At 42.7% G+C, this 25,951-nt stretch overlaps 1 protein-coding gene across 5 annotated transcripts in view; it reads right to left on the bottom strand.

Moving 5' to 3' along the window:
* Positions 1-25,951, bottom strand: part of LOC126213522 (uncharacterized) — a 173,677-nt gene that overhangs the window by 21,202 nt on the left and 126,524 nt on the right. For all 5 annotated transcript variants that reach the window (XM_049941358.1, XM_049941356.1, XM_049941355.1 and 2 more), the window contains 3 exons: positions 25,025-25,096; positions 20,329-20,406; positions 9,111-9,188 (listed from right to left, as the gene is read on the bottom strand). In XM_049941358.1, coding sequence (XP_049797315.1) covers positions 9,111-9,188; positions 20,329-20,406; positions 25,025-25,096 — 228 coding nt within the window. The remainder of the gene's footprint in view (positions 1-9,110; positions 9,189-20,328; positions 20,407-25,024; positions 25,097-25,951) is intronic.

Genomic DNA, 25,951 nt, shown 5'->3' with positions numbered 1-25,951 from the left:
CGGAGATGGGAACTTGCTCTTCAATATATCCTCTCTTCCCGTTATCCACCAGGCCTCAATCTCCGCTAATTTCAAGTTGCCGCCACTCATACCTCACCTGTCATTCAACCACATCTTTGCCTCTGCACTTCCGCCTCGACTGACATCTCTGCCCAAACTCTTTGCCTCTGTATATGTCTGCTTGTGTCTGTATATGTGTGGATGGATGTGTGTGTGTGTGTGTGTGTGTGTGTGTGTGTGTGTGCGCGCGAGTGTATACCCGTCCTTTTTTCCCCCTAAGGTGGAAGTCTTTCCGCTCCCGGGATCGGAATGACTCTTTACCCTCTCCCTTAAAACCCAAATCCTTTCTCTTTCCCTCTCCTTCCCTCTTCCCTCTTTCCTGACGAGGCAACCGTTGGTTGCGAAAGCTAGAATTTTGTGTGTATGTTTGTGTTTGTTTGTGTGTCTATCGACGTGCCAGCGCTTTCGTTTGGTAAGTCACATCATCTTTGTTTTTAGATATATTTTTTCCCACGTGGAATGTTTCCTTATATTATATTCATATTATTTATGTATATTAACGCATTTGAGGTGATATTGGTGGTTATATTGAAAGTTTGCTATGTTAGTTGTTATATTAAATATAGAAACCACTATCTCGCATACTTCCCACAAATTTGCCTACTTAAACATTGGGGCTGCAGCCTGAATAGTCTTGGCTCTGATTTGGTAGTTACAGCTATGCCTTTAAAAATGTAAGGTCCAGACTATCTAACCTTGGCCTAATGAAAAACAATGCCCTGTATTGAATTATTGCAGAAGGAAGAAGTGCTGCAGGACACACCCTGGGTCAGAGGTGGGGATGTAAAGTTACCATTAAAATACTCGAACAATAGTCAAAACGTGAGCTAAGAAACAAATTTAATTTAAATGCACAGTGTAATAGGCAGCATACGAAAAATACAGGACAAAAGGCTGTTAAAACAAAACACAAACACGTGGTGGTATTGAACGAAGAAAGTGCCATACAAATGGGAATTTTGTTATAAATTGGTTTGAATTGCACTGAATTTATTTCAAAGATAATAAGATGTAAAAACTGAAGGCTCTTAAACATGAATGCTAACAGGTGATGGTAATGAAGTGAAAGCAAGTACCAAACAACGGAAGGCACTCAATAAAGACCAAGTCACATTGGCTGCAACATCACTTCCTGTCAAAACATTCAGAAATGGATTTCAAATAGTGGCAGTACAAGAAACAATTATAGTAACAAAACAAGGTAATAATTTTTACATAATCACATTCAATATGCAACAGACATTACACCTAAATTGAGCATAGGGTAAATGTTTAACAGGTATAAAATATGGTCAACAATTTCAGAGCCCATTGCTCTGTAGCTCATTGGAGACATTTTTTCCACTGGAATGAACCAGTATCTAAAAGAGGACCAGATGAAGTAGCAAATTGTATAAAGATATATTTTGAAAACCATGAAATCAAAGATGAAGTAGTAATAATGTATTTGGGCAGTTGTTGCAGACAAAACGTGAAATGGATGTTAGTGCGATTTCGGTTGTACGCGTTGAAGTCGGTTCATTTCAAATGCATTGAACACAGCTCTCTTCAGGTTGTACACAGCATGCTACCCAGAGAGTATTATGCACAAAGACAAGATCTGGCTAATTAAAACTAATGGTTTTGCTTATGAGCTAGATGAAAATCAAATCAAAATTTTAGTTCAAAGAAATATTTAAGTTCTTAAAACATTCAAAAACAGAAAGTCATTCCAGTTAACACAAATTACTTGAAGGTTTTTCTACAGTTTCTCTGCACTGAAACATTTATTCTGCAAACCTGAAGGAGTACGTAATGAACAGAAGTTCAGCACAGCAAAGTGTCTGAGACTAGTATTTTGTGTCAACCTGCAACAACCTACTCCGACATTGTTTTGTGATATGTACAATGGCTGGCAGGAATTGGTTTCCCTATTGAAACGTGAAAGGCCTTCGAGCAGTAAGTCATTAATGGGCGTATTTGAAACAAAATAGGGTGGTCCACTTTCTCTTAAAGATGACAAATTAAAAGACATTATTTCCTGTTTAACAATATTATGAAAAGGATAGTTGCTAGTCACCACATAGCGGAGATGCTGACTTGCAGAGATGCACCACAAAATGACTGTCACAAAATAAGCTTTTGGCCAACATGGCCTTTGTCAAAACACACACACACACACACACACACACACACACACACACACACAGAGTGCAAATACAACTCACATTCCAGAGTGCCTGGCAGCTGCAGCTGCACTACGAGCACCAGTGGCAATGCGTGATGGGAGAGGCAACTGGGTGGGGTAAGGAGGAGGCTGGGGTGGGGAGGGAGAGACGTGGCAGGGTAGGGGTGGGGGACGGTGAGCGCTGCAGTCAGGCCTTTTTGCCCAAAGAGGACAGTCGTGTGTGTGTGTGTGTGTGTGTGTGTGTGTGTGTGTGAGAGAGAGAGAGAGAGAGAGAGAGAATGTGTGTGTGTTTTCTGTTTCTGATGAAGGATGAAGTCTTAGGACAACTTTTTTTCACGGTGACTCAAGAATTGATCTACTCTCTGAGCAATATAAAATTAATTTCAGTGTCACCAGAATTACTTTTATTATTGCATAGCTTGACAATACAATCAAATAGATGTAACAATACTGTAACAGAATCAAGCAAACAAATCATCAAAAATCATGTTACAGACAAAGGCACATTATTTTTCCAAACACGTCACAAGTTTTAAACTGATATCATACGCAGTTTATTATGTACCGCAGCATTTTCTTCATCAGACTTTGTCCACAGCCTTACCGTTCACATAAGTAAATCAATTTCACTCCTGCCAAATTTCCCAAACAAATAAAATCTAGCAATCTACTTCCTCTCCTCCTCCTCCTCTCAGTGGTATGATGAACTGCCTTCTGACTGGAAGGGGTACCAACCATGATACACAGCAGGGATCCATTTTAACAACCACCTCCAAACCTCTCTCATGTCCCCTCACAGGTGAAAAACCCTACTACACTTCCTCCACCCTCCTAAACTCACTCCCACCACCACACAGAATCCAGAACCTAAATAGACCCAAAAACCAGTCACATACCTTTCCTTCACAAGTCTTAGCCCCGCAGAAATATCAATCCTTTCCAAAGGCCTCACCTTTTTCCCCCCACTCCCAAATTTTATCATGCAGGACTTGTGAAGACCTTCTCTCACTCTCCTGATCCTACAGTGGGAACACATTTTTGCCACCCACCCTATCAATCAGACTCAACCAAAGACCAATGTCGAGCTCTGCCTGACTCAGTTCACTCCTCCATCCAACCGTGATCCACCCTCACTGCCCCGAAATTACCCCCTGTTAACTTTCCAGAATGTATGAACTTTGAAACTTGCATCACCATCATTCCCCAAATCCCTCCACATGCAAACTAACCTTACATCTGCAGAAAGAACTGCAGTCCACCATCTAAAACCTGATCTCAACCTTATAATCCTACCAGTGGATGAAGGCTCCACCACGGTTATTTTGAACCACAAGGATTACCTGGCACAAGGACTCCACCAACTGCCAGATACTTCCACCTACGAAGCATGCCACAGTGACTCCATTCCAGTAATCCAACAGGATCCTTAAGTCCATAAATCCCACCACTCAGGACACCGCATTGTGGCTGGTTACTGTGCCCCAACTGAGAGAATCTCTGCTCTCATAGACCAACGCCTTCAGCCTATTAGCTAGAAACTGCCCTCCTATATAAAAGATACTAACCATATCCTCCACCAACTCGCCACAGTTCCTCTCCCTTTACCACACGGTGCCCTGCTCGTCACTATTGATGCCACTTCCCTTTACACTAAAGTGCGCGTCATTTATGACGGCGGCCAAGTTTGGGTTTGTTCTGCTCATCTGACGTCACAAAACACAGTCAGCCAATGCACAGAGAATGACGTTGCCAGAGCTCGACTACAGTGCAGAGCACGGACGAGTGTCTTCAGTTTTAGAAACGTTCAGTCATAAATAAAGGAATTGAACGAAAGCAGTGCCTCGATAGCAGACTTACTTTTATAGAAAGTTTGGAAAAATCATTCTCTATACCAATTGCTTGATATTCTATTAATTAATTAAACCAAACAAGCAATAAGCCTCCTAATTCAGGCGATAGCAAGGAAAGGTGTTTGTATCATTCTCACTAACCGCTTTTTCGGAATAAAGAACAGCGGTAATTGTTTATTTCCTTATGTACTTCGACGAAACGTGAGTAATTCATAATCATACCAACAGTGTTTGTCGGTATTTTGCGTGATATTTTAAAGTCCTCCGGGAGATATATTGAACGACAAGCTGCGTTAGCGTAATGGTTAAAGTGTATGGCTGATGAGCAGAAAGATCTGAGTTCAAACCTTGATCGGTGCTTAATATTTCCTTTATTTTAAAAACAATATCGAAGTGTCTTACTTCATGAATTTTATTCGTTTGAATGTAATTTTTTGAAATTTCTAGTGGCAACTAAAATCGACCATACGGAAAGTATACGCTATGCACTTTTACCTTTGCAAACTCTTCAAAATTTTGTGCAATGGTTTACTACATCTAATGCTGCACAATAACTGTGTTGAACATCAAAACAAAATTAAATCATTTATGGGGGGAAGGTATTAGTCAAGAAGATGTGTAAAAATCAAATTTTTGGGCCAAATAGTTTTTGTGAAGCAGTCGGAACACCATCTGTCTGCACAGGCGAGCAGTGCAGTGATGACAAAATCGCGCACATCGCCGAATGCGGGGAGCACGTCTCTGTAGCAGCGAAAGGGTTAATGCGGCCGTCGAGGCTTTACTTCGTAAACTGCGCGCTCCCCCCTAAACGTAAGTTTGCGAACTATACTATGGCGCTGCTTGTCTTGGCGTGTAGAACTGGCAACACAGCAATCTCCCGCATCTGGGCGGGCACGCGTGAACCGCCAAGATAAAAGAACTGAACTATAACATCCCTAATGCGTGTGGTCTCGCCACTATTCAAGACTAATTTTTTTAATGCCCGAGAGATTCCAAACCCTCCTCCTTAGTCGCCATGACCAATTATATTCTCACCCACAATTACTTCTCCTTTGAAGGCATTACCTACAAAGAAATCCGAGGTACGGCTATGGGCACCCGCATGGCACCATCCTATGCCAACCTATTCATGAGCCAGCTAGAGGAATCCTTCCTAAACAGCCAGAATCCTAAATACCTCACCCGGTTCAGATTCACTGATGAGATATTGATCCGAGTCGAGGGTGACGACACCCTATCCACATTCCTCCACAACCTCAACACCTTCTCCTCGATTTGCTTCACCTGATCCTACTCAACCCGACGAGCCACATTCCTGATGTTGACCTCCACTTCAAAGATGACTAAAATCAGTACCCCTGTCCATATCAGATCTACTAACCACCAGCAATACTTCCACTCCGACAGTTGCCACCCATTCCATACCGAGAATTCCCTTCCGTACAGCCTAGCCATCTGTGGTCGTCGTGTCTGCAGTGACGACCATTCCCTCTCGGAATATACCGAGGGTCTCACTGAAGCCTCCACAGACCGTAATTTGTACAAAAACAAATCTGCCGTGCCTTATCTTTCCAGTCTCCCACCACCTCTCAAAGACCCACCGTCTGGCCACAGAGGAGCATTCCCCTCGTAACTCAGTACACCCCACGACTGGAGCAAATAAACTGCATTCTCAGCCAGCGTTTTAACTACCTCTCGTTGTGCCCTGAAATGAGAAATGTCCTGCCCACTATCCTTCCCACCCCTCCTACCGTGGTATTCCGCCGTCCACTGAACCCACCCAATATACTCGTCCGTCCTTACACGACCCCTGTTCCCGATCCCTTACCTCGTGGCTCACATCCCTCTAATAGACCTAGATACGAGACCTGTCCCATACGTCCTCCCACCACCACCTACACCAGTCCGGTCACGGACATCACCTATCCCGTCGAGGGCAGGGCTACACACTAAGCTGCAACCACTGTGCTGCATTCTATTTTGGCACGACAACCGACAAGTTGCCTGTCCACACGAATAGCCACCGACAAATTGTGGCCGAGAAACAACTGGACCACCCTGTTACCGAGCACGCCACCCGACACGATGTTTTTCATTTCGTGACTGCTTCACAGCCTGTGCCGTACGGATCCTACCCAATGACACCAGCTTTTCTGAACTGGGCAGGTGAGAACTATCCCTGCAATATATCCTACGTCCTTATAATCCTTCTGACCTCATCCTTTGTTGGTCAATGTCCTCTCCCATGAGCCCCTTCTCTGTTTCCATTCAAGCACTATACCACTATACAGCCCTCTATTCCAACCCCCCCGCCCCCTTTTCCAATTGCCGTCTAACCACCCGACTGCACCTAGCTGACCTACCCTCTCTCCACATCGTCCCCGCACGCTCCCCAGCAGCGCGCTCACCGCCCCCCACCCCTACCCTGCCACGTCTCTCCCTCCCCACACCAGCCTCCTCCTCACCCCCACCCAGATGCCTCTCCCATCATGCACTGCTGCTGGTGCTCATAGTACGGCTGCAGCTGCCAGACACTGAGGTATTTGAGTTGTATTTGCACTCTGTGTGTGTGTGTGTGTTTTTTGACAAAGGCCTTGTTGGCCGAAAGCTTATTTTGTGGCAGTCTTTTTGTGGTGCATCTCTGAAACTCAGCGTCTCCGCTGTATGGTGACTAGCAACTATCCTTTTCATAATATTTTTAAACAGGAAATAATGTCTTTTAATTTGTCATCTTTAAGAGAAAGTGGACCACCCTATTTTGTTTCGAATACGCCCGTTAATGACTTACTGCTCGAAGGCCTTTCACATTTCAATAGGGAAACCAATTCCTGACAGCCATTGTTCGTATCACAAAACAATGTCGGAGTAGGTTGTTGCAGGTCGACACAAAATACTAGTCTCAGACACTTTGCTGTGCTGAACTTCTGTTCATTACGTACTCCTTCAGGTTTGCAGAATAAATGTTTCAGTGCAGAGAAACTGTAGAAAAATCTTCGAGTAATTTGTGTTAACTGGAATGACTTTCTGTTTTTGAATGTTTTATGAACTTCTCCCCAGTCATCACATTTATAAACTCTCTGGGCAACATGCTGTGTACAACCTGAAGAGAGCTGTGTTCAATGCGTTTGAAATGAACCGACTTCAACGCGTACAACCAAAATCCCACTAACATCCAGTTCTCGTTTTGTCTGCAACAACTGCCCAAATACATTATTACTTCTTCATCTTTGATGTCATTGTTTTCAAAATATATCTTTATACAATTTGCTACTGCATCTGGTCCTCTTTTACATACTGGTTCATTCCAGTGGAAAAATGTCTCCAATGAGCTACAGAGGAATGGGCACCGAAATTGTTGACCAGATTTTATACCTGTGAAAAATTTACCCTATGCTCAATTTAGGTGTAGTGTCTGTTGCATATCGAATGTGATTGCATAAAAATTGTTACCTTGTTTTTCTACTATAATTGTTTCTTGTATTGCCAGCATTTGAAATGCATTTCTGAATGTTTTGACAGGAAGTGATGTGGCAGCCAATGTGACTTGGTCTTTATTCAGTGCCTTCCGTTGTTTGGTACTTGCTTTCACTTCATTACCATCACCTGTTAGCATTCATGTTTAAGAGCCTTCAGTTTTTAATCTTATTATCTTTGCAATAAATTCAGTGCAATTCAAATCAATTTATAACGAAATTCCCATTTGTATGGCACTTTCTTCGTTCAATACCACCACGTGCTCGTGTTTTGGATTAACAGCTTTTTGTCCTGTATTTTTCGTACTCTGTCTATTACACTGTGCATTTAAATTAAATTTGTTTCTTAGTTCACATTTTGACCTTTGTTCGAGTATTTTAATGGTGACTTTACATATTCATTCTGCATTTTAAAATTGAGGGAGTGGCGTCTCTTTGCAACCACGTGAAGTCGTGGTCAAGGGTCTCTGTTCTCTTCTTTTTTCCTTTGTGTAAATCTTATCAACTGCTTGTGGGTGTTAAGTGAGTGTACGGTTAACCCATCCTTCAATTATTCCCATTCCATAAACCACTAATTTAGAAGCAGACTAAAAATCGAGGTTTAAGGTTTATGAAGTATGGAACTTAATATATATAAAGCACTAGTAATCACCACATTTTAGTACAAGTTATCAAAGTCAATAAATTTTCATTTTTACCGGTTATTCTATTCAGGCTTTACGTAACTGAAATTCATCCCACACCTTTCCCCACCTCTGACCCAGGGTGCGTCCTGCAGCACTTCCTTCCGCAATAATTCAATACAGGGCATTGTTTTTCATGGACTATGAATTATTTATATTATGCCAAGGTTAGATAGGTTGGATCTTACATTTTTAAATGCATGGCTGTAACTACCAAATCAGAGCCAAAACTATTCAGGCTGCAGCCCCAATCTTTAAGTATGCAAATTTCTGTGAAGTATGCAAGATAGTGGTTTCTCTATTTAATATTCCAATGCCTAACAACTAATAAAGAAAACTTTCAATATAACCACCAATATCACCTCAAATGCATTAATATACATAAATAATTAGTAACACACCATTTCCTGCTCCAAAACCTTTAATAATTTGCAAGAACCACAATATTATGGTGTGGATATTGCAATATTTCTTTGAACTAACATTTTTATTTGATTTTCATCTAGCTCATAAGCAAGACCATTAGTTTTAATTCGCCAAATCTTGTCTTGGTGCGTAATGCATTGATGGGCTGAAGTATATCAATAGTTTCCTCACTTAGTAGTAGTTCTTGAAATTTTGTGAGCAGCCTTTTATGGAATAGTTGGCATCTATCTTCATGTGTCTGCCAGATTAGGTTTTTTAACATCTTTGTAATGCTCCCCTGTGGCTCAAAATAACCTTGTGTCATGCCTAAAAAGTTACTCTTGTGAGTAAAACATGATTAAAGACCAGTGTCAGGTTTTGTTAGCACCATAGTATTGTAAATTAAAAAGAGAAATAAATAACAATGAGGATGAAAACAAGAAAGTATCTCAGAGTGTGAGGCTCTTCCTACCTGTGGGGTGTCCAGCACTCCAGGTTGCACCCTGTGGTCAAAGGGTTCCTCTTTAGGGACGACAAAACGCTCAGCTTCCTGTGGCATAAGATGTCTCATTAAAAAATGATCCAAGTTCTACATTATTTGCTATGTAAGCAATGTAACAAGTAACAAATACTGGGAACAGTGAAGACAAGCTCTCACATATAAACGAAAAGCTAGTATCTTCTGAACTTGCAATGTAGCTAACATCACAGAAATTTAGTGCAAATTATATTTTACCATCACAAAAAATGTTCAAATGTGTGTGAAATATTATGGGACTTAACTGCTAAGGTCATCAGTCCCTAAGCTTACACAGTACTTAACCTAAATTATCCTAAGGACACACACACACACACACACACACACACACACACACACACACACACACACGCGCGCGCGCCCGAGGGAGGACTCTAACCCCCACTGGGACCAGCCACACAGTTCATGACTGCAGTGCCTTAGACCGCTCGGCTAATCCCGCGCAACTTACCATCACAGATTGATCAAATTATCAGTGAAGAAACTCATTTTAAATTCCTAAGACTCAAGACGGAGGGAAAGCTTTCCTCAAATTCTTCACAACAGAATCTTCCGTCACTACACTGGATTTCACAGAATGGAACAGAAGAATACATAAAAAATATTCCACATGCATTTCACACGGAGACTGTAAACAGAACTGGACCACACGATCAAGAACTCTTAGGAACAGAGGAGTGACAATGACATTGGCAGAGGACATTGATTGTGTCTATTAACATCTGAAGTTGTGTTATTATAGTGGATTTTGTTCTTTTGTGCTTTCGTAATTTTTATTTATTATTTTCCTTTGACACAAGGAAAAGGTTCCATGAGGAATATTTTTTCCCCCATAAAAAGAGGCCTGTTGTTGTTGTGGTCTTCAGTCCTGAGACTGGTTTGATGCAGCTCTCCGTGCTACTCTATCCTGTGCAAGCTTCTTCATCTCCCAGTACCTACTGCAACCTACATCCTTCTGAATCTGCTTAGTGTATTCATCTCTTGGTCTCCCTATACGATTTTTACTCCCCACGTTTCCCTCCAACACTAAATTGGTTATCCCTACATGCCTCAGAACATGTCCTACCAACTGATCCCTTCTTCTAGTCAAGGTGTGCCACAACTTTCTCTTCTCCCTGATTCTATTCAATACCTCCTCATTAGTTATTTGATCTACCCATATAATCTTCAGCATTTTTCTGTAGCACCACATTTCAAAATCTTCTATTCTCTTCTTGTCCAAACTATTTATCGTCCACGTTTCACTTCCATACATGGCTACACTCCATACAAATACTTTCAGAAACGACTTCCTGACACTTAAATCTATACTCGATGTTAACAAATTTCTCTTCTTCAGAAACGCTTTCCTTGCCATTGCCAGTCTACATTTTACATCCTCTCTACTTTGACCATCATCAGTCATTTTGCTCCCCAAATAACAAAACTCCTTCACTACTTTAAGTCTCTCATTTCCTAATCTATTCCCTCAGCACCACCCGATTTAATTTGACTACATTCCATTATCCTCGTTTTGCTTTTGTTGATGTTCATCTTATATCCTCATTTCAAGACACTGTCCATTCCGTTCAACTGCTCTTCCAGGTCCTTTGCTGTCTCTGATAGAATTACAATGTCATCGGCGAACCTCAAAGTTTTTATTCCTTCTCCGTGGGTTTTAATTCCTACTAGGAATTTTTCTTTTGTTTCCTTTACTTCTTGCTCAATATACAGATTGAATAACATCGGGGAGAGGCTACAACCCTGTCTCACTCCCTTCCCAACCACTGCTTCCCTTTCATGCCCACTGACACTCATATCTGCCATCTGGTTTCTGTACAAATTGTAAATAGCCTTTCGCTCCCTGTATTTTACCCCTGCCACCCTTAGAATTTGAAAGAGAGTATTCTACTCAACATTGTCAAAAGCTTTCTCCAAGTCTACAAATGCTAGAAATGTAGGTTTGCCTTTCCTTAATCTTTCTTCTAAGATAAGTTCTAAGGTCAGTATTGCCTCACGTGTTCTAACATTTCTACGGAATCCAAACTGATCTTCCCCGAGATCGGCTTCTACCAGTTTTTCCATTAGTCTGTAAAGAATTTGCATTAGTATTTTGCAGCCGTGACTTATTAAACTGATATTTTGGTAATTTCCACATATGTCAACATCTGATTTCTTTGGGATTGGAATTATTATATTCTTCTTGAACTCTGAGGGTATTTCGCCTGTCTCATACATCTTGCTCACCAGATGGTAGAGTTTTGTCAGGGCTGGCTCTCCCAAGGCTATCAGCTACATCCTCTTCCACTTCCAAAATATTGTCCTCAAGTACATCACCCTTGTACAGACCCTCTATATACTCCTTCCACCTTTCTGCTTTCTCTTATTTGCTTAGCACTGCGTTTCCATGTGAGTCCTTGATATTTATACAAGTGGTTCTCGTTTCTCCAAAGGTCTCTTTAATTTTCCTGTAGGCAGTATCGATCTTACCCCTAGTGAGATAAGCCTCTACATCCTTACATTTGTCCTCTAGCCATCCCTGCTTAGCCATTTTGCACTTCCTGTCGATCTGATTTTTGAGACGTTTGTATTCCTTTTTGCCTGCTTCATTTACTGCATTTTTATATTTTCTTCTTTCATCAATTACATTCAATATTTCTTCTGTTACCCAAGGATTTCTACTAGCCCTCGTCTTTTTACCTACTTGATCCTCTGCTGCCTTCACTATTTCATTCCTCAAAGCTACCCATTCTTCTTCTACTGTATTTCTTTCCCCCATTCCTGCCATTTGTTCCCTTATGCTCTCCCTGAAACTCTGTACAACCTCTGGTTTAGTCAGTTTATCCAGGTCTCATCTCATTAAATTCCCACCTTTTTGCAATTTCTTCAGTTTTAATCTACAGTTCATAACCAATAGATTGTGGTCAGAGTCCACATCTGCCCCTGGAAATGTCTTACAATTTAAAACCTGGTTCCTAAATCTCTGTCTTACCATTATGTAATCTATCTGAAACCTGTCAGTATGTCCAGGCTTCTTCCATGTATACAACCTTCTTTTATGATTCTTGAACCAAGTGTTAGCTATGATTAAGTTGTGCTCTGCGGAAAATTCTACCAGGCGGCTTCCTCTTTCATTTCTTAGCCCCAATCCATATTCACCTACTACGTTTCCTTCTCTCCCTTTTCCTACCGTTGAATTCCAGTCACCCACGACTATTAAATTTTCGTTTCCCTTCACTACCCGAATAATTTCTTGTATCTCATCATACATTTCATCAATTTCTTCATCATCTGCAGAGCTAGTTTGGATATAAACTGTGCATAAAGTGTGGTAGGCGTGGGCTTCGTGTCTATCTTGGCCACAATAATGCGTTCACTATGCCTGGAGGCCTAATATCTGAAATAATAAATGTTTTATGCTATTCAACACTGGGACACTGTGCATATGCACTGTCCAGTCGCATTAACGTGACCACCGCCTGCAGCGTGAACCACTGAGAGAAACGCAGGAAGGGCAGACGAGGTTCTGGAGGGTGCCAACGGGGCCGTGCGCCACTGCCGACTCCAGTTGCGTCGGGTCTCTCGACTCGGGATCCACGGTGCAAACAGCCCCATTCAGACGGTCCTGCCGATTCTCGATTGGGTTTAAATCCGGGGAGTTTGGTAGCCAACCGAATACACTAAACTCGTCCCGGCGGTCTCCGAGCCACGCACGTACGCTGTAAGCTGTGTGACACGATATATTGCCCTGCTGGTAGATGCCACTGTGCCAGGGAAAAACAGACTGCATGCAGGAGTAGACATACCCCCAGGATAGAAACACACTCGTGTCGATCCATTCTGCCTTCCAGAATGATGAGACCATGTAGGGAACACCACAAGAACATTCTGAAGACCGTAACCCTCCCTCTCTGGCCCGAAAACTTCTGACGATTGTTGCAGGGTGTCTGCTATCTACCTGTCAGAGCATAAACCGTCGCTCATCTGGAAAGGCTACCTGTCGACACACACTGGACGTCCAGTTCTGGTACTGGTGTGTAAATCCCAGACTTCGTTGCTGATCAACAGCAGTCAGGATGGGTGCACGAACCAAGTGCCTTTTGTGGAGGCCCATACGTGGCAACATTTGATGAACGGTCATCGAGGAGACACCGTTTGTGTTGATTGTGACGTCTGGTTTGTGGGGCGCTCAACTGCGTGGTCATCAGTATCTGTACAAATTCCCAATTTTCACACACTCCATTTTCTTTCCACAATCCAATCTAGTCACTCTCACAAATTATGATGATGATTGTAGTGGGACTTTGAACTTCGCCGCGCTACACTCGTTCCCTCAGACATAAATTATACAGTCGGAGCGGTACAAGCGCTCGACGGCAGAGAAAATACTAAAATTGTAACTCTTTTTTTCTTTCTATCTGTTTCTTTATTGTCTCTCGAGAGAGGAAGCTTAATGCAGACGTGATCTGATCAAGACGAAAAAAAATTATTAATGTATAGACATATTGTGGAAGTTGTTATGACATTTGGAGGAGGGAAGCGACGTAAAATAAATTGTATTTAATATCGAGACGGTTTTGTATACATTAGAAATTCCTGGACGATGAAACTTATTGCAAGATTTCGCAGCAGACTTTTCACGCAGAAATGAAGTAGGAGATTTTTGAAGACCTGGACGCCGCACAAAAGAAGACGTGTTAACGTGGTAAAGAATGAACTCTTATCTACGCCATTTCGCCCTGTTACTCACATTTGTTATTCTCTGTCTTTTTTCAAACAACTTTTGTAGTGGCAATTGGTTTGACTTTTGCTCAGAAATGCGACAAGGACCACCCCAACAACAGCTTTTCCGAATCACAAAGTCTGATAACTTTTCTGTAATACAAAGTCCGATTTGCATTTCATTCTTTCCCTTTTTTCACAGTCATTAATGATTTTAAAAAAAACCTTTTTACTCACGACTTCTTCTCCCATTTTCAACCTTTCCTTTCCTTTTCTTTTCTCTTCTTTTTTCTTTTTTATTAACCACTACATGATGATGATGATGATGATGATGATGATGAAGTGATGAGGACAACACAAACAACCACGCCCCAGGCAGAGAAAATCCCCAACCTGACCAGGAATCGAACCCGGGACCCCGTGATCCAGAGGCAGCTAGACTACGAGCTGCGGACGACACAGTTGGTGGCCCCTCGGTTGGACTGGGCAGTCAGTTGATCAACAGTCGCACGTCTATTTGCCAGTACACATATCCGCAGCCAAAGTACTCCCCTGTCATCTGTGGCCACTGGCGCGGCACAGCTGCCTCGGCACTGGTTTGCAGTAGCGCCATCTTACCGTGCACAGCACGCTTTAACCTGGTCAGCACACAAATGGTTTACCAACTTAGCCATTTCGGAAATGCCAACTGACACACCGTACACACCCTCCACGGGTAGCGTTGTCATCTGCTGACTGTGAGTGGTTATTGCAGGCTGACGTCGAACGCAAGCCGTGGTCATATTAAAGTGACTGGACCGTATAAAAATATAAACTGACAACACAATTTTCGTTAAAAACGTTTTTTAACTATAAGAAATCTGCTCCATTAAGGAAGGGTATACAGTTTCTTAATATTCGTGTTGTAGTTGGAAATAAATCAGATGCGCACTATGTGATCAAAAGTATCTAGACATCCCCAAAAATATGTTTTTCATATTAGGTGCACTGTACTGGCACCTACTGCCAGGTACTCCATAGTCATTAGACATCGTGGGAGAGCAGAATAGAGCGCTCCGTGGAACTCACCGACTTCGAACACGGTCAGGTGATTGGGTGTCACTTGTGTTGTACGTCTGTACGCGAGATTTCCACACTCCTAAACTTCCCTAGGTCCACTGTTTCCGATGTGATAGTGAAATGGGTATGTGAAGGGACACGTACAGCACAAAAGCATACAGGCCGACCTCATTTTTCGGCTGGCAGAGACCGCGACAGTCGAAAAGGGTCGTAATGTGTAATAGGCAGACATTTATGCACGACCGTCACACAGGAATTCCAAATTGCATCAGGATCCACTGCAAGAAATATGACAGTTTGGCAGGAGGTGAGAAAACTTGGATTTCACAGTCGAGAAGCTCCTCGTAAGCCACACATCATCACACCGGTAAAAGCAAAACGACGCCTCACTCGGTTAAGGAGAATCGACATTGGATGATTGAACAGTGGAAAACCATTGTCTGGAGTGATGAAGCACGGTACACAATGTGGCGATCCGATGGCAGGGTATGGGTAGGGTGAATGCCTGGTAAACATCGTCTGCTAGCGTATGTAGTGCCAACAGTAAAAACTTGGAGGCAGTGGTGTTATGGTGTGGTCATACAGATACCTTTGATAGCATAGTGTAAGATGATAATTTCTGTAGGTATACATTTCTTGAGCAAATAAATGTTGATTCTTTGAATCGTCAGGATGATTTTTTTCCTATTCTTTTTACTGCTCGACAGTGTGGAAAACAATCTGTGTTAATGATGTAAACTTTGAATTTTGATTTTTTACCTAATACATTGTACTATCATAACTAATACATTTTGTATTTTCTGCTATCACCTCAGTAGTACAGTACATTTCGCCTCTTTGTAACAGCAAAAAAGTATCTCATAACCTAATTTTTACTGCTCAGTACTGAGCTATGTGATATGACATCATGTTGATGTTCTGGCTAGTTGACAATGCCATTTCTATCTACATCTGTATATAGTGCAGTGTACTTACTGCCCTTTCCTGTTCTACTCACAAATGTGGCGAGGGAAAGTGAACGTCTATACGCTTGTGTACGAGCCCCGATTTCTCCCATTTCGTCTTTGCTGTCTTTACACGAGACGTGCGTCGGTGGCAGTAGGATGGTTCAGCACTCCCCTGCAAATGGTGCTTCTCTATACTTTCTCACTAGTGATCCACAAAAGGAGCACAGTCTTTCATCGAGGGATTTCAATTTGAGTTCACAAAGAATTTCCTAAATTCCCTGTGCCGTGTCGATCGAACCTACTGGCAACAAATCTGGCAGAATGCATCCAAACTGCTTTGATGTCTTAATTTAATCTAACATGGCTCGGATCCCAAATACTTGAACAGCACTCGAGAATGGGTCACACTAGTCTTCTCCTTTAAAGATAAATTACAATTTCCTAGAATTCTCCTAATAAACAGAAATCGACCGATCACCTGACCTACATGATCGACCTCAAATTTCGATTCTATCTCGTATTGCTCTGCAACACTGTGCCTAGATATTTAACTGACATGACTATGTCAAGCAGAAAACACTAATACTCTATTTGTAGATCACAAAATTGTATTTCCTACTCACCCTCATTAACTTATATTCTTCCACATTTAGAGCAAGCTGCCATTCACCACACCAAACAGAAGTACTGTCCAAATCATCCTGCAGCCTCCTACAGTCACTCAATGATGACACTCCACTGTACACCATGGCGTCGTCAACACACAGCTGCAGGTCGGTGCTCATCCTACCCGTCAGATCGTTTACGGGTACGAAGAACCGTCACAGCTCTCTGGGGCACTCCTGACAATCCCCTCACCTCTCACAGACACGCACCTTCCACGACAATCTGTCGGGTTCTTTTGCTCGATAAGTCTTCGAGCCACTCGCGTATCTGGGAACCTATTCCGCACTTTCGTACCTCCGTTAAGTCTGCAGAGCGGCACCGTGTCAAATGTTTCCTGGAAATTTAGGAATACGGAATCCACCTACAGCCCTTCAACTACGTTTCATAAGGTATCTCGCAAGAAAACGGCGAGCCCAGTTTTTGAAGACGACCGCCGTTCACGGGAACTATGTCACTCTTCCTGCCGATAGTGGGAGTTTGGGAGGGGTGTGAAGAGATTTTTGCCCAAATGTCAGCACAGTGTGGTACTGAGGGATGCTTTTTGGCACGGAGTATTCATACAGTTCCTTGCGGTGCCAAAGGAACTTTTCTTTTTGTACTGGTTCACTAAGTACGGCAATATGTTATTGAGAACACAACACTGCATGTAACAATTGCTCTCTCAGCCCCCTTAACCTCCATGCAGTTCAGCCATCCTTTCCAAAGTTTTCCAAACCCATCCCAGAAGCAGTTCTGTGGCATCGTGCACATCCACTCTCACACTGCCTCCACAACTTCGTCATACGACAAAAACTTTCATTCGCAGAGGTGCTGCCGTGTCAGATCGAGAAGGTGGAACTCACCTGAAGCCGTGTCACATTTGTACGGTGAGTGTTCCAGAACCCTAAACCGATATTTCAAACAGAATGGATCGCTTTCCCAGGTGCTGGTTGGGGAAAGGTACTACAATTCTGTTATTCCCTGCTATCGTTATTTACACAGTGAATAGCTGTGAAATAAGAAAAGAATATTGTCCGTGATTTGTACTGAACACGGGGTACTAATTAATGGGTATTTGTATTCTTACTGGAAAGCCATCAGTCGTATCACTTAACACTAATCGCAGCAAAAGCACATTTTAACTGTTAATTTATACTACTACTGAAGATGTAAATAAATAATTTATTGGTGAATGTAGTATATGGAGTAGAGGTTAACTAATTTTTTGAAATGACTGTGTGTATACTGTTGTGTGTCTACTCTTAACTTCTTGGTCACTACAGGAGTAATATAAATGGGCCAGAAGTGTGTTTCTACTTTCCTCACTTAATCCTTTCCAATCAAATTTTTCTATCCACTGCATTCTGCTCAATTCTTATTTATTTTACAATAATGGAAATGTGTCAGACATCGTCCAACATCAGAGCTACTCTGACGAGTCAAAACATTACGAGCACCTGCTTAATAGCTTCTCTGTCTGTCTTTCGAACAAAATACATCACCGATTCTGCACATCACAGATCCGACATTTTCTCGGTAGGTTGTGGAGGTACGTGGCATTAGATGTCTACACACACGTCACGTAATTCACGCAATTAATGGGCCACCAATTTGTGTATGTGGTGATGGCACCCGATAGCAACCCAAATGGTTTCTGTAGGACTTACCTCGGGCAAATTTGGTCAGAGACACCAATACGAGTTCACTATAGTCCTCCTCAAATCACTGTAGCACGGCTGTGGCTCTGAGACACAGACAATTACAGTGCCGAGCGGTGACACCGCTGTCGGGGAAGACGTCGGGCACGTACGGGTGCGAGTGGTTCGCAACAGTCGGTGTGGCTTCGATTAGTACTACAGGCCCGCGCAAGCGCAGGAGAACGTCTCTCCGAGCATAATACTGCTCCCACTAGTCTGAGCCCGCGTCTGTGGTGTGCCGCTCATTTCGAGCTGCCGTTCACCTCGACGACGGTATCTGTGAAGACGGCTGTCGACCTAGTGTAGCAAAAATGTGATTCACGCAGAGCCGACACGTTTCCACCGATCGCCTGTCGAATCCCGACGGTCCCGTGCCCGCTGCAATCTTAACCGACAGTGTCGTCAGGTCGACACGTCGTGCTCTGCCGTGGAGCTCCACGTTAAACGGTGTACGACGAACTGTGTGCTCCCAAAAACTTGCAAGTGCACCGGCATTTTCCTCTTCCGGCAGAGATGCCGCAGATCACCGTCTATCCTACTTTACAGAGCACACGTGCCTCCGAGCGCCAGATTCTGTGAAAAGTCGTCGACTCCAAACTGTTTGGCATCTAGTGTCCTCCGACCTCTTTCTGTAGACGATCGTGACAGTAGCACACGGACATTCGACCAGCTTCGCCGTTTTCGAGATACTCGTCCACGAGCTCTGCGTGATAATAGTCAGCCCCTTGTCAAAGTCACTTACCTCAGTGGATTTCCCCATTTGCAGCCCATATCTTACATACTTTTCTTACTGCGTCACTCGCCCACAACACACCAGGTGGCATCCGGTGTGGGGGTGGGCTACTGTCACAACGTTTCGGTTCACCAGTGTACAGCAACAAGTTACAATGTCGGACACAGTCTGACTGTGTATCAGGAAGGGTTAACACTGGTTGTCCAAGTTTTGTGAGTAGCCTTTCACAGGACACTTGGCATCCAGTTTGAAATGTCTTCCAGTACAAGTTCTACATCACCTCTGTAATGTTCTCCCGTGGATGAGAATAATCTCGATTTGAGCCTAACGAGCTACACGTGCAGATAAAGTGTGATTAAAGATCGATGCTAGGTTTTGTTGGCACTCTGGAATCGTACCTTAAACTGACAAATCAAACAGTCTAAAGTACAGATTGCAACAGGGATAGTTATGAAAAGGACAGATTGCTGCTCAACATTAAGACAATACATCAAGTTGCAGCCGGGCACAATGAAAATACTGTTAATACTGAGCTTTTGGCCAAAGACTCCTTTCGAAAAGAAAGGTAAACACACACACACACACACACACACACACACACACACACAGGCACACCCCTCTCTCTCGCTTTTTGCGAAGGGTACCACCTCGGCAGTACATACAGCTGAACAAAACAGGCTGGATAGGTGGATTTCAATGGCTGCTTCACAACCCAGGCCATTTGAATCCTTCCCTCCACCACCAGATGTCCTGAATTGCACAGATGGGAGTTATCTTAACAATATATTCTCTGCTCCAGGAATGATCCCAGCCTCAACCTACAGTAACCTACTGTCACCTTACCCTCCACTCGAGAGGCTCCCCCACCTCTCTCCTATCACCTCCTCCCAGTGCATGTACCCTCCCGCTGTCTCTTCTCTCTGCTAACACAACCGTCGGTCTTTTCCCATCTTCCCCCCCCCCCCCCCCCCCTCCTCAACACTGCACCTGGCACTTCGTCCTGCCACCTTTTAGACACTATATGTTCCACCCCTCTCCCTACACCCTTACCCCGCTATCCCTCCCACTTCCCTGTCCCACTCCAGACTGCTGCTTTTGTTCAAAACAACAGTTGCACTCTGGCCAGAGAGAGCAGTCGTGTTCGTGACGTGTGCCTGCTCGTGTGACTGTATATTTGTTTCCCTTTCCTTTCTTTTCTGAAGAAGGCTTTAGCTGAAAGCTCAGTACGTAACAGTCTCTTCGTTGTGTCTGTCTACAACTCAATGCGTCATCTTTACGGTGAGTAGCAATCTATCTTTTTGATAATTGTTAAATAGAGAAATAAATAATAACTAAAAGAAAACCGTCTGCGAATGTTAGGTCCTCACTACCTGTGCGGGATCCGGCTCTCCGTGTCGCCCGTCGTCACGAAACGGTTCCTCTTTCTTCACAGTAATATATTCAGATTCCTGTGACAAAAGACGCTGCCTTAAAAAATGATTAAAGAATTACATATTTTGTATGGAACATAGCAAATAATAAATACCACTAATGAAGACAAGTTCTCACATACAAATGAGAAGCTTAACACCTTCTGAGATTACAACATAGCTCGTGTCACAAAAACTTTGTACAAACTGCATTTTACCATCACAGCCTGCTCAAATTATCAGTGAAGACTGCTACATAAAACTCCGATTTGTTTTTTCCTGTTTTCTGTCCTACAAATTATTTAGGCTTTGCAGTATCTAGAGAAAGATAAAGCCTATTACTGTGCAGAAATAACAACACAAAGATATGAAATGATTTAAAAAAAAAGAGAGAGTGTTTCCAGCATTATAAAGAAAACAAAACAGCAGATAAGTAAAAAGGTGTTATACATTGCCCTTCAAAAGCCAGTAAGTCCAAAAAGTTTCGAGACTGGATTAATAAAAAATACAGAAAAGTTAAGATGATTGTTTTAATGCTTCAGGTGTTCTACACAGTATCCCTCCACAGTATCCCTTCACTCGAGTTCAACACACACAATGGTTGTGTGAAAGCATCAGAAAAGTTCTCGCTTAAGATGTCATTCAATTCTCGTAGCAGTCATCAAACTGTTAGCCCTTCATATGCACTTCTGCACTACGACTTCTGTGGTAGGCTCACATAGAAAACTGGGTCTTGTCACCCGTGATGATTTTTTTCCAGGAAAGAACTGTCCACATTTTGCATCCGAATCGAGTTGCGGCACAAGTCCACGCGTAGTCCTTTTGTTCGGAAGTTGAGGTGTGCAGGACAAACTCTTTGCAATTTGTGACACACCTCTGACGCACTACTTAATACTGCCTACTCACGACTGGCTAGTCAAATGCAGAGTTGTCAGTCACAGTTGCCAGTTAAGGTCGCATGTGTAGTTACTGCTCTGCTGTCACTTATGTGCCAGGAATGAAACCAGTATCTGAACTTTTCCAACAGACAGTGTAAAACCACATACAAGGTGACGCACGGTAAGTCACCCGATTGAACTTTGATCCTGCAAGTATGCTATTCAGGCAATAGCTTTAAAATTGTGCATTCAACTTTGTGCAGTTCATAGAAATTATGCCAGACGGTGTTACGAGTTCGTCACTTCTGTCGCGAATCCGCCATTTCCGTCTGCCGCGACAGCGGACAGAGGACGGTCGACCGTCGCACAGAAGATGAAGACTGTGTGACTGTTCTAGGCGACGAATGGCGTTACACTGCGAGTGGAACAGGACGGGAAATGGCTACTAGTGGTACGGGATACCCTCAACCGAGTGCCGTAAGGTGGATTGCAGAGTATCGATGTAGACGGAGAACGTCATCAGACACAGCCTGTGGGACACGAGACTGTCACGACCGATAAAGGCACCACACAAATCTGTCGTATCTGCATCGCAAGTAAGTATTCTGCTGCAACTACCGAGTATTCTTTTCTTAAGTCACCATTCGTGAAGGGGCGCAAGGGCTTTCCTAAAAGCAGCACATCCAAAAGGTACTAGTTTTCTTCCCCTCCTTCTTCCTCTCCAGGGAGCTTCCTTTTAAGTTTTAAAGCCTCTTATACACACTCAGGTTCTTCATATTTTCCATTTCCTTATTGTTTAACACGGTAAGACACGTCGCGCTTTTGTAAATTGCACTTCCTCCAAATATTCAGCATCTCGTGATACATTAAACATTTTGCGAAGCAATGTTTTCGTGTAAAAATGATAAGAATTGGTGCGACAGAATGTCTTCTCGCCACTGCCACTGTCGGAAGGCACCGCTGGTCGAAACTGATTCTCTCGTATTTCACAACTGACGCTTCTCCTGTGTTGCACAACCGAACGGTGTACGCACATTTTCCTCGCTCCCCACCACACTGCAGGTGCTCACACTCGAAATCGGCGAGTTCTTAAGCGCCGGCCTGGAGCCAGGTAGGCTCTGCTAAGTGGGTGCTTCAGCACCTCACAACAGAGATTCTTAATACACTGGATTGTTTTCACAGCCGTACGACGGCGGCCATTCCTGTGAAGCAAAATCACCCCTTCTGGAAGCTTCCTTTTCCTCTTCATTTCGATTTTGGGTTTCAGATCGTGCAGTAGGTCACAGTAGCAGTCTTTATTCGACATTTAGCAGTAACGGACCTTCCAATCGTAATTTGAAAATATTTACAAAACTGTTATTTCATTTCTGTTTCAAGTCAAACTGGCAAACCGGCAGGGATCAGAGCGACACAGCGTCCTACAGTTTCTAAGGGAGAAGATATCACAGTTTTGTGGTCATTCTCTATGATCAATCTTTAATCAGTGCGTAAATAAATGAATATTGTAAATGACTTGTACTAAACCGGTTGCAATTGTTAATTGGTCTTTGTCATTGTCTTGCACTGGAAGTCACTCTGTCTTATGATACGACATTTATCACAGGAGTTAAACATTTAACTGTAAATTTATATTACTGCTACAGGTGCTAATAAATATTCTACTGCTGAAAGTGAAAAAGATACGCCACCTGAAGATTACTCATTTTCTGAAATACTTAAAATGAATGAAATGGAAAGGAACAGTGTTTTATAATGTTCAAGGCCACCACATTCAGCCGACATTAGGCCGCTTTATTTCTTCGTGCAGGGATTTGTGAAGGACCGCGCGTATGACATCGTATCACTAATGCTACAAAGAGTGTGGCAAGAAATTGAAACCAGACTCGATATTCTTCGTGCCATAAATGGTTCACATATAGAGGTGCATTGGTGATAAATAAATAAATTCTTTGAGATACTCTACAATGTGGTGCATTTTTCATAGACATAGTTATTGTGGTTTCTTTCCCTGTTTCTTTGAAATCAGGGAATTTTGAGTGGGACACCCTGTGTCAGATGGTCTTCACTAGCATCGAGAGCGTTATCTACGCCGCACTTCTTGAAGGATTTAACAATAATGTCTTCTCTCACTCTAGACTACAACTGTTTTATCCACTGACACACTTGCTTGATTGGAGGTCGTTTTAAAGCTCCCTCTGGCATGAATTCATACTGGGTTTCACCCATCATCATTTGTTCCATTCCTCTCTCGTGCACACCTTAAATGGTTTATTTACCGAGACATCAAAACGTTGCACTTGTGAAATAAATCCTCCCGCAATCACAGCAAGCTCCAGCACCTTTCCTTCTCTCCCACACTCACTTAATCCATAATCTCATAGCAGTCTCGTCCACCCGACCCTTGTCGTGTGCACGAACACCACCACCTGGCAGTATTTCAGAAGGCTTTGGTACTGTTCTGAACTTGAAAATGATCGTTGGGTTAAGTTTGGTACTGTCAGCACAACATGAGAGGATAACAGTGTAGTGCATTTTTTCATGTCCACTTGCTTTTACAGTTGCAGTTTTAACATCTTTCATGGCAAGAGTTCTGTTACTCAGCACATCAAATGTCAGGGGAGTTTCGTCCATATTCTCTATTGGCCATAGTTCCATACTGGCTTTCTTTATATGTCAAATAATAAAGCGATGGAAAGATAATATTTTCTCTTCACAGTCTTGTGGCATTTTGGTTTTTGTCCGCAACACTAAGTACACGACACTTCCTAAACCTGTAGCACCGACCGACTCCACCACAAAAATCTGTCGAGTTCTACTGTAGCGGTAGCTTACGAGAGTGTATTTGTATCATTTTTGTATTAATTCCAATGACATTTTTACAGTGTTCTCGAATTCATTTCAATACGTCATTTTCTAGTTTTGGCCATTTTGCATTCAATTCTCTATCTGATCATTTAATCTTTTCCATTTTGCTCAGCTCTTCTTTACTAGCCTGCCAGTCACGAATAGTTTTTTCCTGTTTGTGGAGGGCCGATATACCCCTCAGCTGTTCCATTTCCGTGTTGTTCTGCATATACTATTACTTTCAATTTATAGCCCGTGTCGTACAAATATCTTTTATTCTTGTCCATCTCAAAACTAGTGACTAACAAAAATATTTTACTGTTACCGATAATACAAATCACTTTCAGCTAAAGTTCGTCGACACTGCACACTGCAATGACGTGCCATAGCCTAGACAGTGTTCTGGTTTGTAATTTAGGGGGAGGGGGGAGAGAGAGGTGCGAGGAAGAGTGTGTTAGCAAGCTCGCAAATCCCCGCGACGGACGTTCGTCGCATCGGTGCACTGCTGCTGCCAGTTGAATCCACTGTTGCCAGATGGAGATAGGTTTCCCGAGGCATCGAAAATGTGGCCATTTTTAAGACTGGCGGGAATTTTAAATCGAGCACTGGACATTTTTATATCGATTTTGAGTATAAGATACACCTCAATTTTGGTGGCAATTTTTCAAAGATAAAAGTGCATCTTATAGTTCACAGAATACAGTACTACAGCCCCGTACACGTCAGTAGCACGGAGACCGTGAAAACGAGATTAAACTATTTACGGTGCACACGGAAGCATTTAAACAGTCACTATTATAGTGCTCCATATGCGAATGGAAAGGGAAGAAATTTTAATACGTGGTAAACTACACACACAAATGATACTCTCTTACTGACATCTGATGGTGAAATACTTGGAAAAACTTAGAGAGGACACAAACTACATTTCATACCTGTACCGCGTCCTGTCCCTCTGCCGCCGTGTCCTCCAATGGCTCCTGCTTCACTGCCACAAAGTCAAATCCCTGCAAAGAAGAAACAACATTACAATTTTTTTTATATGTGGCAAAATATGTGACAATTTTCTGTTAAAGCAAGTACAGAACAGAGCTGTCTCATTCATAAATATCAGCTGCTAGTGTAGTGTTACAAATACCAGGGGTAAGAACCCCCCTTTGCTGAACAAATGACATTGGCTAAATATTTGGATTTTAATATGTCAGTGCAGCACCTTCACACAAATATGTTTCTTTCAGTGTTTCATGCATAGTGTAGCAGGACAATGTGAGATTACTCTACTTGTTTTTATACTCCTCACCCCAATATTATTTTTCTACTTTATCATCTCTTTTCATGAATAGTCCATATAGCATGTGAAAGCAAAAATACCACATTCTTATACATGCAATATTTCACTAGACTTTATAATTCATAATATAATTTAAAGTCTGGTGATGACAGTATGTAATGGAACATATGGAAACATTTTATTCAAAAAAATATTCATAATTTATTATACACAATATGATTAAAAGTATGCGGACACCCCAAAAACATACATTTTTCACATCAGGTTCATTGTGCTGCCACCTACTGCCAGGTACTCCATATCAGCGACCTCAGTTTTCATTAATCATCATCAGACAGCAGAATGGTGCACTCCACGGAACTCACGGACGTTGAACGTGGTCCGGTAATTGGGTGTCACTTGTGTCATGCGTCTATGCGCGAGATTTCCGCATTCCTAAACATCCCTAGGTCCACTGTTTCTGGTGTGATAGTGAAGTGGAAACATGAAGGGACACGTACAGCACAAAAGCGTACAGGCCGACCTCGTCTGTTGACTGACAGAGACTGCCGACAGTTGAAGAGGGTCATAA

This window comes from Schistocerca nitens, chromosome 11, assembly GCF_023898315.1.
Source record: "Schistocerca nitens isolate TAMUIC-IGC-003100 chromosome 11, iqSchNite1.1, whole genome shotgun sequence".
Classification (NCBI taxonomy): domain Eukaryota; kingdom Metazoa; phylum Arthropoda; class Insecta; order Orthoptera; family Acrididae; genus Schistocerca; species Schistocerca nitens.
This window is presented reverse-complemented; position numbering and strand designations above follow the sequence as displayed.